At 42.6% G+C, this 19463-nt stretch overlaps 1 protein-coding gene across 5 annotated transcripts in view; it reads left to right on the forward strand.

Moving 5' to 3' along the window:
- Positions 1–5231: 5231 nt before the first annotated feature.
- Positions 5232–19463, forward strand: part of ARHGAP28 (Rho GTPase activating protein 28) — a 209736-nt gene continuing 195504 nt past the window's right edge. Inside the window, exon 1 of one of the 5 annotated variants that reach the window (XM_089305313.1) lies at positions 5232–5330. In XM_089305313.1, the coding sequence (XP_089161439.1) occupies positions 5326–5330 (5 nt within the window). In that variant the 5' untranslated portion in view covers positions 5232–5325. Of the gene's footprint in view, positions 5331–5774; positions 6075–19463 lie in introns of those variants that run through there. The other 4 variants (XM_002713588.5, XM_089305311.1, XM_089305315.1 and 1 more) reach the window with 4 other exon arrangements.

The following is a 19463-nucleotide window of genomic DNA, read 5'->3' on the forward strand; positions in this document are numbered from 1 at the left end:
CATTTGGCTGGCAAATCTCTTCATAACCTGAACCTTTTAGTGACAAAACACATGAACTGAAACAAGGATATTCGTATTTTGTATCTGCCCCTCACAGTGTGTGCTCCCTCATACAGTTTACTGCTGTTGCATTAATGTTTGTGCTCCCCTCATTTCAGGGCACGGGGATGGGTATCTATCGGGGTCTTGGCCAAAAGCAGGGGCACTCTGTCCAGGTGATTGAGGAGAGTTTAGTAAAGGGACTGGCTACACAGGTGTGAGAGGAGTGAAGGAACCAGCAAGGGATGAGGCAGAGGACAGAAGGAGTGGTCATCTGATGCACCAGGAGTTGTCTGAAGAGCCAGTAGAGGTAGTAGTTTCTGGCATCTGAAGGAGAAGGTTGTGGTCAAGAGTTTGGCTTCAGGTGGAAGGAGCCAATCCCAGCGAGACGGTAGAGAAGCAGCCTGGGAAATCAATAACCAACCTTGCTTTTCTCTTCCCTCCAGATCTCTTGTAGGTGCCTCTGCTTGATCCCACCCTACCTGAAACTAGAGGCAAGGGAGTTCATAGATGCAGATGGTAAGGTGAGCCACCAGGGCACCCTGCAGGACACTGAGGGTGGTAAGTGGGTCTGGAAGGCAAGTGAAAACATCTGGCACAGGGTAGCCAGTCATTTCCGTCTATGTGCTTTGCTTTCTCTCCCTGAAACCTGAACACTCCAGAAGGCTTTAGAGAGTTGCATTTTTATTAAGTCAACAGTGTGTACAAACATTTGAAAAATATTAACAGATTTAAATGTTTCTCTCTTTTTGGTGCGCAGTTTTAGTGTTTGCTATGTGGGTCCTTTGTAATAATGCTTTAGCTACTCTGAAAGTTCAGAACTACCACATTAACAAGCCTTCCCTCATTCATTGAGTAGTATGTTCATGTATTCAACAAATATCCCATATTGAATGCTTACTCCGCCAAACACCATGGACTCTGGGGTATAAAGACAAAAATAGGACACACAGCTTTCCAGTGGCTTCTAGGTTAGTATAAGACATGAATTTGTTGGTAGTAAATAGTTTGGATTAGTAAATAGTTTTCATCTCAAAGCTTTCTTGCTTCCATGGCCCCATCTGAGCTAAGTGGAATAAATGCCCTCCGACCTATTAGCAACATCTGACACGGACCCAGGAGCAGAAAAAGCACACACGTTGTGTGGTTTTGCTGACCGTGCTTTAACTACATGGCAGAATGCAACTGTTCTTATCGTGGAAGAGTAATTTCTACAGAAGGGCAGAAGGAGGGGATACTATTCATTAGCAACACCTGCCAAACTTTATAAGGGATTACTAGACAGGAAAACAACAGGTAGGAGCCAAAGCAAAGTAGGAGCTTGCGACAGGTTGGTGTGAATGGCCCCAGGGTCTTGGGCATGATGAAGTAGTAAGTGATCAAACTAAGTGATCAAAAAGTGATGAATGTAGAGCCATATGAAGGAGTTTGGACTTTATTGTGTATCAAAGAGGCTACAGTTGAGTTCATAGGAGAAGAGAATGTGTTATGTTTTAGGAAAATACCTCAACCAGCATTTTGAAAGGGGAGGCTTAGAAGGAAGCTGAATCGAAAGCAGTCATGTGAAGGCAGGACTATCTTGGCCTGGGCAACACTGGCGATGTGAGAATAAGTCACCCGCAGTGGGAATGGAAGGAATGGTGGGCGGGCTTGATCATTGCTGAGAGGGAGGAGTCAGTGGAGCCAGGGTGCCTAAAAGAACATTCAAGAGGAGGAGAGCTGCTGAAGCTGATGTGAGGGAGCACGCTGACAATGTGCCTCTTGAGGCAAAGTTGCAGCCAAAATATTTACAAGGAAAAACACTGCAGGTATTTAGAATTGTGAGTTTGTAATCCGGGGAGGGAGAGGAGTTTGGGCAAGAGAATGCCAGGGAAATATTCTGTTTCCAGAAAAAGTTTCACTCCTGTAATTTCTTATGGCAATTTCAATGACCAAAAAGCTGTGAAAATAACTAGTTTTTAAAATATTTGGTACTAAAACTTATTTGGTGATAGACCCGACCTGAAAGCTATGAGGCTTCCTATAAGCTTTTTTATTGACACATTCAGGACCAATGTTTATTCTTTTTGTTGCAGAAATAATAGGTTTGAATAAGGGACACTGCCCCTAATTGACTGGACTGAGGGTGCTTTACATTAAGTGCACCACATTTGGTACATGTACCAAATTAACTTTTTTTTTTTTTTTAAAAAAAAGAGTTACTTATTTATTTGAAAGGCACAGTTAGAGAGAAAGAGAGAGAGAAAGAGACACAGAGAGAGAGAGCCATCTTCCATCCACTGGTTCACTCCGCAATTGACTGCAATGGCCAGAGCTGGGCCGATTCAAAGCCAGAAACCAGGAGCTTCTTCTGGGTCTTCCACATGGGTGCAGGGGCCCAAGAACTTAGGCTGTATTCCCCTGCTTTTCCAGGCATATTAGCAGAGAGCAGGATAGGAAGTGGATCAGCCAGGACTTGAACTGGCACCTATACGGGATGCCAGCACTGCAGATGGTGGCTTTACTTGCTATGTCACAGTGCCAGCCCCCCAGTTTACCTTTTAAAAGTATGTATATATATATATTTATATTTACATGTGTATATATATTTACATGTGTATATATATATATTCTGAATATATACATTCTGAAACATATCTGTCTTCAAAGTTTTAGACAAGACATTGTAGACATACATTAATGTCTGTACCACAAATGTACTTCAAAAAGTTCATGGAAAATAAAAAGATGCTTGTTCTGGCACAAAAATGATGGAAAATGTGTATTATAAAAAAACTATGCATGTATTTCAAAATTGCATCAATATAATCCTGTGTTTTTTTTAATGACTTTTAAATAAGATGTGTTTGAAAGGCAGAAAAATAGAGGGAGAGGGACAGAGAGAGAAATCTTCCACTTGCTGGTTCATTCCCCAAATGGCTGCAATGGCACAGGCCAAAGCCAGGAGCCAGGAATTCCCTTTGGGTCTCCCACATAGGTGGCAGGAACCCAAGTACTTGAGACATCTTTGGCTGCTTTCCCAGGGATATTAGCAGGGAACTGGATCAGAAGCAGAGCAGCCAGAACTCCAACCTGCACTGCAATATGGGATGCTGGTATTGCAAGCAGCAGCTTAACTCACTGTGCTATCACGCTGGCCCCGATAATCCTGTGCTTTTAAACATATATTTTTATTTATTTGAGAAAGTGAGAGAGAGAGAGGGAGAAGGAACTCATATCCAGTGGTTCACTCCCTGAATGTTTGTGATGGCCAGGACTTGGCCAGGGCCAAAGTTAGGAATCAAGAAATCAATCCAGGTCCCACATGGGTGACAGTAGCCCAATATCTTATTTTTTCTTAAATATTTATTTATTTATTTGAAAGTCAGAGTTCCACAGAGAGAGAAGGAGAGGCAGAGAAGGAGGTCCTTCATCTACCTCTCCAGTTGGCCACAATGGCTGGAGCTGCGCCAATCCGAAGTCAGAAGCCAGGAACTTCTTCCAGGTCTCCCATACAGGTGCAGGGGCCCAAGGACTTGGGCCATCTTCCACTGCTTTCCCAGGCCATAGCATAGAACTGAATCAGAAGTGGAGCAGCCAGGATGTGAACCAGCGCCCATATGGGATGCCGGCACTGCAGGCAGCGGCTTTACCGGCTACACCACAGCGCCAGCCCCAGGAATCCAGTATCTTGAGCCAACATTGCTGCCTCCCAGGGTCTACATTAGAGAGAAGCTGGAGTCAGGAGCAGGAGCTGATATGGAACCTAGGCCTTCTGATGTAGGAGGTGGCCATCTTAACTGCTAGGTTAAACATCTACCCCAAATCGGTTTTTTACTTCTATTTTTCCAAGAACTTCTTTGAAGTACTCTTGTATTTCTGGATTTCCCATTTTTGAAAAGTCTGATCTTAGTTTTGATGTTTGGCATAAGCATTATGGTTACAAATGCCTCTTTCTTGAAGCACAAAGCATTCTTTTTGTGTCTTTTTCATTTACTGAGGCTTGATAAGTTTCTTTATCCATAAAATCTGAATAATAACATAACCTGCCTCAGGGGGTGGTTTGAAGAGTTAATGTATGGGACTGATGCATCAGTATTTTAGCAAATGTTAGTCATTACTATCTTACCCCTTCAATCAGCTGAACTTTTTTTTAAGTTATTTGTTTGTTTGTTTGTTTGTTTGAGAGGTAGAGCCACAGAGAGAGGGAGAGACAGACAGAAAGGTCTTCCATCCGCTAGTTCACTCCCCAAATGGTTGCAATGGCCAGAGTGCGGCCAGTCGGAAGCCAGGAGCCAGGAGCTTTTTCCAGGTCTCCCATGTGTGTTCAGAGGTCCAAGCACTTGGGCCATCCTCCACTGCTTTCTGGGCCATCACCCGGGAGCTGGATCAGAAGAAGAGCAACAGGGACAGGAACTGGTGCCTATATGGGATGATGGCGCCGCAGGCGGAGGCTTAGCCCACTACACCACAGCATAGGCCCTTGGCTTAACATTTTTAAAAAGGCATTTTTATGCTTTCCCAGCCTCTGAACGTGCAGTAAAAACGTCTTCCTTCTTGATTAATGTGAAGGGAGACAGAGAGAGAATCAGCGTTTCCAGAGCACCTGGCTGCTTTTAACCAAGTAAGATGAGTAGTGTTTTCCCCATTTCACAGGTGGAGAAACAGAGTCCCAGATGGCAGGGGCATGGACCTGGTCACCCTCCAGTGAAGGGTACAGGGCTTCTCTTCGTACTGCTGGCTCTGAGATGTGTGCACGCAACTGCAGATAAAGCCTAGTGTAGTGGCTGTAAGAGTCACGTGGCCTCTTTCTAGCCTCTTCGGGTTACCTTTTCAACTGGTCATAGGCAGGCTGTTTTTCTCATTTGTGCTATTAGCCTCACAAGGGTGGGCTTCAAAAAGTTCATGGGAAACAGAACTAAAAGATAAAATGTAATTTGTTGCAAACACTGTCTGAAATTCACGCATAGTTTTTTTCACAGCACACTCTTTCCTATAACCTTTTTAAAGACCCCTCCTAATCATGGATTTCAAAGTTTTTTGCACCACACTAAGCATGTGTGTTAATTCCATTTTCCACGAACTGTTCTTAGTAGCTGGGTACTTCAATCTAATTATGTCCTCCCCTTTCCCTCTCCCTCCTCACCAGTCCCTATCTTGCCCTCCCCCTCAACAACAACAACAACAACAACAAACCCTCTGGAAATAACACCCATTTGGCCCTCAACAATCAAGGCTAATTTCAAACAAGCTGGAAACAGTACGTGTTAATTTGCTCGGGCCTGGGAGGAGGGAAGGGATGGAGGAATGAGGTAAGAGTCTGGGGCTGTGGTATCGAGGGTGGGGAGCGTCCGGTTGGCATGGGCAGGAATGACCCGAGCACGGAGGCAATCAAGTTCGTGCAAACCTGACGGAGTGAACAGCCCTGCAAGCCGGCTGTTCAATTTTTCATGCGGATGCTCTCACCGCGAGCTTCCCATTCCCGCCTCTTCCCCCAGACACCCCGCCGACCTGGCACTGTTTCTCCGTGTCACTTCTGCCCGCCAGGCAGGAAATGTTCCCAGCCCCAGGATAAGCCTCCCGTTTGAAGGGGGTGGTGAGAAAAGGAAAAAGAAGAAACAAAGCCTGAAAGACACAAACTTTACTCGAGTGGCTGGCGGGAGCCCCAAGCACGGCAGGTTTCCAGTTCCCTATTAGCTGGGAGGCGGCCCGCCCCGCCCACTCTCGGCGCCCCGCCCCAGGGCGTGGCCTCCATTGCATGCTAATGAGAAGCCCGCGGGAGGGGCGGGCGCGCCTGGCGCTGACAGCCGCGGGGAGGGCCTGGCTCAGGAGCGGCCCCGCCGCCGGCTGCTGAGCACACCGGCCCCGGCGCGCTGGTCCATGCTGGTCCCGGTCTTTGTTCTGGGGCCGGCGCGAGGACATGCGCCGCTGACGATGGAGGTGGAGGACTCGGGCGGCGTGGTGCTCACCGCCTACCACTCGTACGCACGCTCCCAGCCGACTGGCCCCGAACCGCGCTGCACGCCCCGGGCCGCTTCCAGCCACCCGCTCAGCAGGTACCGAGAGCCGCTCCCGGGAGGGCGCCCGAGTGGGCTGGGTCGGGCTGCGCTGGGCTGGGAGGGGGCTGCGTCTTGCAGCTGAGCTGGGTCTTCTGCCGGGGCGTGCGACCTCCGTCTCTTGAGTGCTCTTCCAAGTCCTTGGAGGACTGGATGCGGGAGACCCCGCTTCCGTGTGGTCCCGGTGGGGAATGGGACAGGCACTGAGTCTCCCCCAGCCTCGGCGGAAGTCGCCCCCCAGCAGCGCTTAGCCGCGGACCTGTATTCGCGATCCCTAAGACGTAGACCTCATTTCTGCCGAAGTCGCCGGCAAAGTAGAATAAAAAAAAATTAGGAATTAAACACAAGCAGAAAATGAAAGAAATTAAAGTAGCTTATCCCATATCCTCGGGATACCGTCGATTCCTTAGTTAACTGCGTGCCATCTGAGCCACACGTGCATAGTCTGTAAAAAGTAAATCTCAGTAGCCGTGATAAAGTTTTATTTCTAGACGTTTCAAACTTTGCAGTTGCATAAATACTTTGCTGTCATTATTTTTACCAATGTTGACTATGCTGTAAATGCAAATTATAGTTTATTTTCTTTGGGCCAAAAGGGGGTCTTTAACCATCTGACTGTGTACATTTTAGATTTAATGAATCAGGAATCTATGTGAAATTACTGTTAGCAATATTGATCTATATGATGCGAGATCAAGACCAATGAGGCTTCCAAGAACTAAACCAAAATGGTTGAGTTGGGTAGACATAAGCATTACAGTAAATGAGATGGATTGATGCCTGACATACTTGGAGGGGAGGTTTCATTTGTTTAAATGGGCCTGTTGCTGTACCTTAGAGACATTGAAGCCACTTTTTTTTTCCAAGTATACAGTTCGAATGGTGTGCTTTTATTTTGTCATGTTTAGCTTTCATTTGTTCTCATGCTTCTACCTTTGGTTACATGACAGTGATTACTTCTGTTTCTTAATGTAATTGACTTGTGGGCCTTCCAACAGTGTGAGTTTATTTCAAGGAATATCCTTTTGACTAGCATCCAGGAGAGGAACAAACTGCCTTGGCCTGAGATCTATCTTGGGCTTGGCTAACAAAGAAAGTATTGTTTCTTCCAAAAAACAGCAGGTTGAGTGAAATCTCATTTTTTTATATTGACAATGAAAAATTAACATATTTCTTCCAGCATTAGGGGTTGTGCACATGATTTGAAAGGCTGCTTAAAGATACACACTCACATTTGTCTTCTGGGTGCTTTCTAAACATAATCATTGGCTCTGATTACTCAGATTATGAGTCACTAAGTGGATACCAGCAATGTGATGAGAAGCATGGGCCACGTTTGTACATTTTTTGCATGGTTCTGGGGTGGCTGTCCTGTCTGTAACTCCCAGCAGCTGTGTGGAGCACCAGCCAGATTGTGCCATTGGGGCCATCTGAAACTACAGTTTCCAAAGCAAACTGGAACGAAAGTTCTATTAACTCAGCATGTGGTCTTGTGGAATGATAATGCATGAGAGCAGAAGAGCTGCGCGTCATAGCTGGTGTGTTCCCCTAGGGTTGCCAGTTAACATTTCTGTTGGTAAGCTTGCAGTAGTGGTGAGTGCCCTGCACTCTCCCTCCGGGGAGCTTTGTGCTGCCCACCCTGTGATACAGGAGATGGATGGACCCTCTGCCCTCTGCCCTCTGTAGCGGAATCACGGGAGAATAGCTCAGATCCTTGGTTCCCAGTGAAAGCAATCAAAAAGAGATTCCTGTATTTACAAGGGACCAGAAGATACCACGCCATTAATCATGAGTCTGATAACAGAAATAATCAGGCCCCAGTTATTAACCTTTGACTCACTAAGTACTGATCAATACTTCCTTTCAAGCCAAGAAGCAAGATGGTATTGTTCTGCTTCTGAAGAAAGCACTCTCTCTTTCCAGGACCCCCTTTCCTTCAAATTGCTTACATAGTCGTACCAGATTTGTAGATGGAGTATAGTGCGTACCGCCCTAGATGGCATGGAGTATTGCTATCTGACTACTCTCTGAGTATCATTCTTTAGCTCTTGGTAGCATAGGTTCAAATCAAAGCAAACCGTTTCTTTCCAAACACCATTAAACCTGAATTTACGCATTTTTGAGTTTTTTTTTTCTTATTAACCAACACAAAGGAAGCACAAGTTCTGTTAACTCTATTAGGATTGCTGTCGCTATTCATCATGGTTGTTGATGTAAAGAGGAGAGCGGAACAGTTTTGGAACTGTGTCAGCATTGGGAAAATCAAGCAGGGTCAAGAGGGCCTGGTTTTTCAAGGAAAAAAAGGGCTACTTAAAGACTCAAATATCTGACTTTGATAGCTTCTGTCTCAGAATTGGGGAGGGTTTCAGAGATCATTCTTTTCTCATTTTATGGATTTGGTTAAAACTATGCATTATATTGGGTAAGACTATATATAGAGAGAACATAGTGAATGAGACCATCTCAAAACATACAAATGTATTGGCCTTCAGAGGGAGTAATATGTTGCTAAAGATTCTAACAGTAGATGACCCTATCAGGGTGCAATCTACTTCGGCTTTTAAAATACTGTTATATTTTGGGAGCCGCTCCTTCCCCATTTCATATTCCTTTCTTTTCTTTTAAGATTTATTTATTTATTTGAAAATCAGAGTTATACAGAGAGAAGGAAAGGCAGAGAGAGAGAGAGAGAGGTCTTTCATTCGTTGGTTCACTCCCCAGTTGGCCGCAACGGCCGGAGCTGTGCCGATCCAAAGCCAGGAGCCAGGAGCTTCTTCCGGGTCTCCCACGTGGGTGCAGGGGCCCAAGGACTTGGGCCATCTTCTGCTGCTTTGCCAGGCCATAGCAGAGAGCTGGATTGGAAGTGGAGTAGCTGGGACTGACTTGAACTGGTGCCCACACGGGATGTTGGCACTGCAGGCAGCGGCTTTACTCGCTGTGCCACAGCGCCGGCCTCCACTTCTTTTTCTACAATTTCTATCACCCTAGTCCTTGATACTGATAAAATTTAGGAGGCTGGATGGATAATCTTGGTTGTTGATTCTTGTAATTATTTTCTCACATTTTTTCTTTTAAAAATTTTCTTAGGATTCAGAGTCTTCCCTTCTCCCCAGTGTACACACATTCACACACATATTTTCGTTAGTTTTAAAGCAAGAATATACCTCCTTCAGGGGAGATATTAGCGAAAATCTCTCCATCTAACTTATTTTCCATTTGGTCTGAATTTGGTATTATAGCAAACATGCATTATTTCCAGTTTGAAGTTCTGGGTTGATAGATCTTGATGGATAATTTAGGTCTATTCTTCATTAGAAAAACAAAATGTCTTATTGTATGTTTAGCATCTTTATGTATTCAAAAGTGGTAGAGAGTCCCAGGCCTAGTTTCAAGTGCATTTCCAGATCACAGTGACTCACACCATTGCAGAATTCATTCACTCTGCAAAGAGGCCAAGAAACGTTTGTTGGGAGGGAAATGATTCTTTGTTATACAAACATTCTATAGCTACATTCTAATCAAGGAGAAGGAAAAGGAAGAACTAGGCCTTCTCAGTTCTGTTAAAAGAAATATTGAAATTGTCTTTAGAATTATGATTTTTACAGAGACTGAGCTTCTGTTCAGTCTGTTTAGGAATCCAGAATGAGAATGTTGACTTAACGTACAAAATAATTTCATCTGTCAAAGGAAAGGTAGCAGAAGATAAAGTTAGAGCTCTTGTTCTTCAGAGACTCCTGAAATTATGTATCGTCATAAGTAACGATGCACAGCACTCTTTGGTGAAGATAGAATATGAAATGGCCATGATTATTTCTGATGTTATCTAGTTATACCATGAACTTCCTGAGAGAGGACAAGAATAGAGGAGGAAAAGGTCCAACTCTTCCTCAAAAACAAATACAGAAGCAGGCCAAGGTTATCCTGGGAACCCTACTTCTACAGCAGTGTTCCAACTTCTGAGAAGAGGATGTTATTTTCTGAGACAATTCTTTATGATGAGAATGATTTAATTTACGTGGGATTAATGATGAGTAGAAAGTAAATATTTTCTTTTGAGGAAAATCTACATTTAACACTTTTAATGGACTAGTCATTGTACTTTTCTGGATTGAGATTAATTAAAAATACATGTCATTCAAGGTGCCATTTCTTGCTAAATTAAGCATTTATGTGGTTCTGTATGAGCTCATGCTCACATACACGGGGACAACCAGTTCATGGGGGATGGCTTTTTTCTAGAGAATTCAGAAATGATAGTGGAATTAGGATTCTTACAAGAGAGTAGATATTTATAGGTTGTTCTTTGTGTTATGGTGGAAACTAGAGTTTGTGTCTCTGGTTTCTTTTTCCAGTGGGGTCCCTGCTGAGAGGAGCTGCCTCCATATGTGGAGCTGTTGGAAAACATCTGGCACGTTTCCTTTGATCCTGTCATTTGGCTAAACATTTGGCCAGTTGCTCTGTCCATTTTTAACCTGCTCTGTTCTCCCTGCTCATTAATCCCTAATGTAGCTACAAAAATTCAAGGAATTCAGGGTGTTGTGGAATCACCTGCATGTAGATGAAGATGATGAGTTTTTCTGAACTTTTCATTTTGATGTAATTTTAGAACTATAGAAAACTTAAAAAAGAAGTACAGAGAATTCCTCTGTAACCTTCATGCAAATTCCCCTTTAGATCCATTAACATTTGTATTAAAGATTTATTTATTTATTTGAGAGGCAGACTTACAGACAGAGACACAGAGAGAGGTCTTCCATCTGATGGTTCATTCCCCAAATGGCGGCAACAGCTGGAACTGGGTTGATCCAAAGCCAGGAGTCTCTTCGGGTCTCCCACGTGGGTGCAGGGGCCCAAGTACTTGGGCCATCTTTCACCGTGTTCCCAGATCTTGAGCAGAGAGCTGGATGGGAAGAGGAGCAGCCAGAACACAAGCAGGCACCCATATGGGATGCCAGCACCACAGGCAGAGGCTTAACCTACTATGCCACAGCATCGGCCCCCATGTTTTATGTTTTAGAAGTATTTTTGTGACTTAATGGAAAACATTTTCCTCTTACCAGTCAGTGTTCCTGAATATGTATATATATATGTGTGTGTGTGTGTGTGTGTGTGTGTATAACATGAACATTTACAAATTTATTTAACAAAAGTAAATTCTCTAATTTGCAGATGATCAAACTTTCTCCTCATGCCATCCTGAAATCCTACAATTTCATGTCTAAAGTAATTGTTTCTCAGCATATCAGTTCTAGCCAAGAACAAAGGTAAAATATTCTGTAGCAGAGCCAACAATGTGAATAGAATGTTTCCCCAAGAAAATTTTGGAAATAAATTCTCTCTATCTAAGTAATAGACAATAGACTTGGTGTAATTTTTTAACCCTTTTTGGATGAAAGTATAAAGTCAGCATATCCTTCAATAGTTTGTAGAAATCAATCTTTTCTTAATGAGTATCATCATTAGGACACCATCATTAAGAATGCTATAGTTAAGTAGATGTTTAGATTTGCTTACTTAATAGTAAATACCAGTGTTGGTATATTCTTATTTATTATTTGATTTGAACGATTATTTATTGTTCCTGTTCTTTCTCCCTTGTTTTCAGACAGCCCTGAAAGTCTTTAACAGGACTTGTCTTTCTAATATTGTTAGCTTTAGCTTGCTTTGTGATGTACTTTTGATTAGATAACTAAGCTTGTTAGAACTGGTGAAAATACTGCGCAAAGGACTAAAATGTATAGTGTTGCTGTTAAACAGATTGATTACGTTTATTTTGGTTTCCTTCAGAGTTATTTTATTTATTTATTTTTTACTTTGCTTTTAACTTCTTGTGTTCTGGTTACTTGAGTTAGTGAGTTTGGGTGTCCTTATCACATTGTTTCATGCACCCATTTCTTTGTGATTCCTAGAGGATATGCATCAAAACAACACAACAATGTGTCCCAAAGTTTCCAGTTGCTTTAAAGTGTGATGTATAGAAAATGGTAGGTTGTTTTGCTATGTATTTATCTTCTTAAATTTCTGGGATTTATGACACATTCTTTGAGTGTCAAATGTGTTATGTCACTCTTCAGCAAATGACTATTGTAGACAAATGATCCATTTGACAGGCATTAAGTGCCATGTGATTCCAAGGGAGGGAGAGCATATGCTAAGCATCACTTAAGGAACCAGCTGCATGGCTCATGTTACTCTTGAAAACTAATTAAATCTGTGCATTCCATTTCTGATCCCTAGGTGAACAGATACTGACTGCACACAAACACAGTACATAGGCAGGAAGGTAGACCTGGACAGCAGAAACAAAGTAGTATGTAGTACCTTTTTAAACTGTCAAAAACTTGAGATTTATTTGTACCATTTCAGTATCTGAGTTATCTCTTTGGGAATCTTTTATGTATAAGATAAATCTTTATGTTACACTTTGTGGTTAGCCACAAAATTTACTTTTGTACATCAGTAATGTATAGGGAAAAGCATCTCTTTGAAGTTTCTTGTTCAGAATTCATTGATGAAAACCAATTAAAAATATATTGCCTGGAAGTGTGTGTTGTGGCGTAGTGGCACTGTTTGGGACCCTGCCCGCAGAGGGCTGGTTGGAGTCCTGGATTCTCTGTGCTTCCCTTCCAACTTCCTGCTAATGTTTCTGGAAAGCAGTAGATTATGGCTCAATTACTTAGGTTCCTGCCATCCCCCTGGGAGACCCAGATGGAGTTCCTGGCTCCTGGCTTTGGCCTAACCCAGCTTCCAGCTGTTGTGGCCATTTGGAGAGTAAACTGGTGGATGGAAGATATCTTGCCATCTCTCTCTCTGACTTTCAAATAAATCTAAAAAAAAAAGTTCAAGAAATTGCCCAATGCATTTACCATTAAACAGATACCCACCAATGTATTTGCCTTTATACAAAGGTCCATCAGTGCGTTTAGATTTTCACAGATCAGTAGGGAAATCTGACAGGTGCTTGAAAAACTTTTAAATATCCCCAAAAGATGTTATAACTGATAATAGCCCTGATTTCTCATTCTCTCCATCACCCTCACCGCTATATTATTTAAATAATTCATACAGTAGTACAAGTTAGTATGTCAGTGGTTGGGATGAAACCCATATTTAAACGACAAGAGATGAAAATCGAAAAGGAAAGATAATTACAATAACAAAATGAGCACTAACCTTCTCTGAAGGTTTCCTTTGTAGTAGTAGATGTAAGAGGTCCCAAACACCAAAACAAGCTACAGTCTATTGCCATAACAGTCCACTGGTGATTACTCATGCATGACTGTCCTGTGGTGTTGATCAAAATAAAAGGGCCCTAGCTTCACTGAGAGCTTACAGTGGAACAAGCGCTAGGCTAAGAGCTGGATATGTGCTATCCCAGCTCTCTTGTGACAGGAGGGACCTGAGGCAGAGAGAAGTAGCCCAAAATCTCACCGCAAGGTAAGGAGAGCCATGTTTCAATCCAATTCCTTTTAAAACTTATGCTTTTAACCTGTTTTTATAAATCTTGTAACATTGCTTACTACATTATGGTTTTATTGTTTTTCTGCCTCAGTTTGATGATAGATTTATTGAGAGTAGAGACAGTATAATTGTATTCTTCTTAGCAATTGGCATTAGCAACTTTTACATAGTAAATGCCATAAATATTCAGTTTAGTCTTTCCTTTTACAGACATTTTTATTCTATTTTAACGGAGTCACTAAAAGATGGTAACTATGAATGGAAATAAATAACCTGATAAGTTTTGTTATCACTTGTAGGCAGTTCAGTAGAATTTGTGTTGTTCATTTAAAAGCTATATTCTTGTTATTCATCCTGGTTATTTAGGTACTAATATTTTAAACTAGACAAAATGTACTGGAGAAGTCGGTCAAACTGATCAGCAAAATAAAACCTGACCGGTTGGTAATGGGAAATCTTCCCGTGGCTTTTCTCTCTTGTTCTCAGTCTCTCTTTTGGTAGAAGAGGGGAGGACAATTTTTAATCCTTAAGTCCATTTCATTAATTGTTTTGCAAGATGACTTATAAGGAATCTTTTAAATGTTATTTTTTAAAGTCATTTCTTTCCTTTATCTGAAAGGCAGAACAATAGACAGAGAGAAAGACAGATAGAGTCATCCACTGGTTCACTCCCCCAGCTGGCTGCAATAGCCAGGTCTGGGCCAAGCAGAAGTCAAAAGCCAGGAATTCCATCCAGGTCTCCCATGTGGGTGGCAGGGGCCCAAGTACTTGGACCATCTTTCACTGCCTTCCAGGCCCATTAACAGGGAACTGGACTGGGAGCTGAGTAGCCAGGACCTGAACTGGTACTCCAGCATAGAGTGCTGTTCCCTCAATGCTTGATTCTTAGCCATTGTCTTATCTGCTTGACTAAACAGCCACTCCAGGAATTCTTAACTAAGTTGAGAAGCAATACTCCATGATAGTTAATGTGACCTTTCTCTCTTATTGCCCAGTATTTGGTCAAATTTTCACCTCTTCCTGGTTTGAAGCCAACCATGGGACCAAGTGAGTTCCTAGAATGTGTCTCTGTAGAGAAAAGTTATCTTCCAAATCTTGCTTAAAAATTTATGGTAAGATAGGTCATGAAAATATAGACCCCTAATGCATCCCTTGTCCCTTATAAGCCCGACGGTAGCCCTTATCCCTAATGACCTTAGAGCCATGTATGATACTGACCTACAATGGGCTTCAAGGATTTCTATTTAGCAAACTAATTCTGGATCCCTTTTGGTTTGGACTTGAATCTTTGTTCTATAAAGTTCAGAATTCTGGAGAGACCAGAATAACCTCCAGGCTCTGGGCCTTAGTGTTTGTTTTTCAAGGTATTCCCTTTGTTCAGCTTTGGTTCTAAGGATTCTAGAAGGACGGAGACTGGACAGTGATATTACCTATGTGAACAGTGGCCTGGGCAGCTCTCTCACTGTCTGTATGAGAAGAGTTTCTTCCCACAACTCTTAACCTGCCAGGGGGTCAGAGAGTGCTGCTGATAACCCCCAAGTATCCCGAAGACCCACCGTGAATAAAGACAGCAAAGGACAACCCCCAGAGGACACTAAGTGTGGAAAAGGGTGCTGCCCGGAGCCTCCCAGAGGGTGCGCTGGGCTCTGAGTTTCCTTCTGCCAGCCCTGCTCAATTGCCCCCATCACTGCAGGGTTCACTCAGCCCACGGCATGGGTAGCTGTGCTCTGTGAGCCCTCAGGCTAACAGCCAGGGTAACATGGAGGAGAGGAAATGGGCTTGCTGACTGGGAAACATCCAGGGTTAGGACTAGAGAGGAGGTGGTGTCAATTGTGAGAATGGCATTTCCTTAGCTTCCTTTCAAACACCATTACATCTACCCATGCATGTTATCTTGCCAAGCGTAAATCCCAGTGTCTTGAAAACACACTCGCTATGACTTTTCATTGGCATCTTAAAGAAAAACATTTACTGACCTCAATGGAGTAAGCAATTAATGGGGAAAAGAGCTGACTGAATGTTTCCGTAGGTTCTGTTTTGAAAAACAGAGGATCCCTGGCCCTGTGATCCTTAAATACAACAGCTGAACTCCTCTCCTCCCCGTGACTGCAAGGTCGACTTGGCCACTGCTTTTATAAAATCTGAATTGTGCTTAGTTGCAAAAGTGCCACGCTGGAGGACTCCCACCTCTTGCAGTGGCTGGAAGCATGGAATTGGAAGAGCCAGCTGCACACTGTGTGTGGAAAGCTGTATCATCCCTTGCGAGGCAGTGAGTCAATACCAGCTAAAACAACATGAGTCATTGCACATAAGAAGTCCCAGTGAAGCTGATTTTGATTATACCAATCCTAAACAAACATGATACTCCTCTTATCCAGTTGCTAGAAACTCTCGTATGATGGGAGTTTAAAAAGCACATATTTCTCTTTAGAGTTCATGGAAGTGCTCTGCTACCCAGAGGACTTTGGAAATGTTGTCTTAAAGAGGAATAATTCTCTTCAGTTAACCAAATCTTAACCGTAGTTAGTGTGCTCTTTGGTCTCTTTCTTTCTTCCAAGTCTACCCTGCCCATACCCAAGACTGCTCATTGTCCTTTTCTTCTGGCTTAAGAGCTGTTGGATGAAAATCTGTTCAGATTGGAATCTTAGAACGGTTTGCTTATTCTGTTCCAGGATCCTCTAATCTGTTTAATCTTCTGGTGTAAAAATGATGCTTTTAAGGTAAATCATGTTGAGGTAGAGCAATGGCCTAGAATGCTAATGGAGTAGTATGGTAAAGTTACTAAGGGCCTAGATGTGGGTTGTGGGACCGTGGATGAAAGGGAGTAACCATTTTTTTTTTTTTTTTTTTTTTTGAGAGAGAGAGAAGAGAGAGAAAAAAGGAGAGAGAGGTCTTCCATTTACAAGTAAATTTCCCAGATGGCTGCTATGGCCAAGGTTGGGCCAGGCTGAAGCCAGGAGCCAGGAGTTTCATCCAGGTCTCCCACATGAGTAGCAGCAGCAGCCCAAACACTTCTGCTGCTTTTCCCAGGCCATCAGCAGGGAGCTGGATTGGAAGTGGAACAGCTGGGACAAGAACTGGTGCCTGTGTAGCACAGTGCCTGCCCTGGGAGTAACAGATTCTATAGAGAAAACAAGCAAAGACATTGGCATGATTTGATGATTTGATACATACTAGGAACCAAGAAAAAAGGACTTGGGTTTTGGTCTGGGAGTGTTATGAACTGAAATTGGAAATGCTGGTGGGTGAACAAATTTTAGATAGGGAAATGATGGGTTTAATGTGAAATTTTTGAGCTTTAGGTTTCTGTAAGATAATGAAGTATACAAGAATATTTCAAAGTTCATGGAAAAGTAGAAATAAAATAAGTTTATTTTGAGGCACAAAAAAAGAAAAAAATAAATTCATGCATAGTTTTTTTCATAATAAGCATTTTCCTTGAACTTTCTGACGATTCCTTGTAGATGCCCAGCAGACAGTTGGCTGTACGAGTTGGAAACTTAGAAGGGCGATCACGGCTAAAAATTCTAAGCTGGTTTACTCATGAGAGACTTCAGCCTTTGGGGGCTGGATGAGATCTTGCAGCGGGGAGTAGAGTCTCCAAAGTTAGCAGCAGAACAAAGATGGAAATCCAGGGAGCAATGCCAGTTAGGGAAGAGCAGGGTTTAGGCAACAGGCTCAGAATGACTGAGCAGCCACATGAAGATTAGCTAAATGATCAGTAAGGTAAAAACTGAAAATCAGCCACTGGATTTAGGAGTGTGGATGTCAGTGGCAATCTTTGCCACAGTGGGTTTAGAAGAGTTATAGAGATGGAAGCCAGTTTGCTCCAAGTTGAAAAGTGAATTGTGAGGTAAAGAAATCGAGGCAGCAGATAGAAATAATTCCTTCTGAAAGCTTAGCTTAAGGGAAGGAAAAGAGAAGTGGCATACTGAAGGGGGAGCTTTTAAAACTTACTCAGAAGAGCTGAAAATATAAAAGTCGAGAAAGAAAGCTGGCACTTCGAAAAGGCAAGGCTTAAACACATTTCTTTTCCTATTTGAAATTCTCTCTTGAGGCTGGTATTGTGGCGGAGCAGGTAAAGCTGCCACGTGCAATGCTACCATCCCATATAGGTGCTAGTTTGAGTCCCAGTTGCTCTGATTCCAGTCCAGCTCTTTGCTAATGGGCCTGGGAAAACAATGAAAGGTCCCTGCATCCATGTGCGAGACCTGGATGAAGCTCTTGGCTCCTGGATTCAACCTGGTCCAACCCCAACTGTTGCAGCCATTTGGAGAGTAAACCAGCTGATGGAAGCTTTCTCTCTGCATTTTCCTTTCTCTAACTCTGGCTTTCAAATAAATAAAATAAATCTCTTTTTTAAACTTTTATTTAATGAATATAAATTTCCAAAGTACAGCTTATGGATTACAATGGCTCCCCCTCATAACTTCCCTCCCACCCGCAACCCTCCCCTTTCCCGCTCCCTCTCCCCTTCCATTCACATCAAGATTCATTTTTAATTCTCTTTATATACAGAAGATCAGTTTCGTATATATTAAGTAAAGATTTCAACAGTTTGCACCCACATAGAAACACAAAGTGAAAAATACTGTTTGAGTACTAGTTATAGCATTAAATCACAATGTACAGTACATTGAGGACAGAGATCCTACATGAGGAGTAAGTGCACAGTGACTCCTGTTGTTGACTTAACAAATTGACACTCTTGTTTATGGCATCAGTAATCACCCTAGGCTCTTGTCATGAGTTGCCAAGGCTATGGAAGCCTTTTGAGTTCACCGAGTCTGATCATATTTAGACAAGGTCGTAGTCAAAGTGGAAGTTCTCTCCTCCCTTCAGAGAAAGGTACCTCCTTCTTTGATGACCTGTTCTTTCCACTGGGATCTCACTCGCGGAGATCTTTCATTTAGGTCATTTTTTTTTTTTTTTGACAGAGTGTCTTGGCTTTCCATGCCTGAAATACTCTCATGGGCTTTTCAGCCAGATCCAAATCCCTTAAGGGCTGATTCTGAGGCCAGAGTGCTGAATAAAATAGATCTTTAACAAAAACTTCTCTTAATGCATTTTTGCTTTTAGGATGAAACTTTCTCCTTAGCCTTATAATGGCGTGTAAGTGTTGTTAGGACAAGAACACAGTCGATTTTCTTTGCAGATTCCTTAATTATCTGTCCCTTTCCCCATCAAAGGACCTGTCACTTAGTAGAGTCCTAATAACTGGTTGCTGAATGAACTTGGTGCAGGCTGAAACATGGACGGGTGACCTGTCCTTAGTGGGAAGCTATCGTGGATGTCTTCCCAAGTCTGAGCATCTCTTCCATTCTGAAGTCTTCCCTGAGGGGCAGGATCCCCTAAATTAACCTTTAGTCATAGGATGACACAAACTATTATTATTGTGCTATAAAGTGAACAATAATTAATAAAAATAAAAACTGGTGACAGTTGTAAATAATCTTATCTTGAGATATGAAACCAAATGCACCCTGGCTAGAGCATGAGTAGAAGGTAACTTATCTCTCATTGCTTTAAAGATTAAATTTTGCTTATCTCACTTATGAAAATAAGAAAAGGTCAGGCTCTGAATCTCATAATATATAAGTGACATTTCTCAGGCATTTTTGAGCTACTGTATGCTATACATAATATCAGATGCTAGGACTACGAAAGTGGTTTTAGCTGATCCATAAGTGAGAACAGATGTTTGTGTTAAGGATCAATTTCAGCTATATGCATAATTTGTAAGCCTTGAGGACAGAAACCATAGCTCTCATCTCAGTATCCCCAACTATTCGCCTACTGGCCCAGAACGGACACTCAGTGATTGCATGTTTGAGTGAATGGACAGATGAAGGGATGAGGAGAGATGCATGAGGCACTCTAGGAAAGCAGAGAAGATGTACCTGACCCTCAGAGCTCAGGGTTGCCAAG

Source organism: Oryctolagus cuniculus, chromosome 10, assembly GCF_051225735.1.
Source record: "Oryctolagus cuniculus isolate XC-2025 breed Fujian yellow rabbit chromosome 10, ASM5122573v1, whole genome shotgun sequence".
NCBI lineage: Eukaryota > Metazoa > Chordata > Mammalia > Lagomorpha > Leporidae > Oryctolagus > Oryctolagus cuniculus.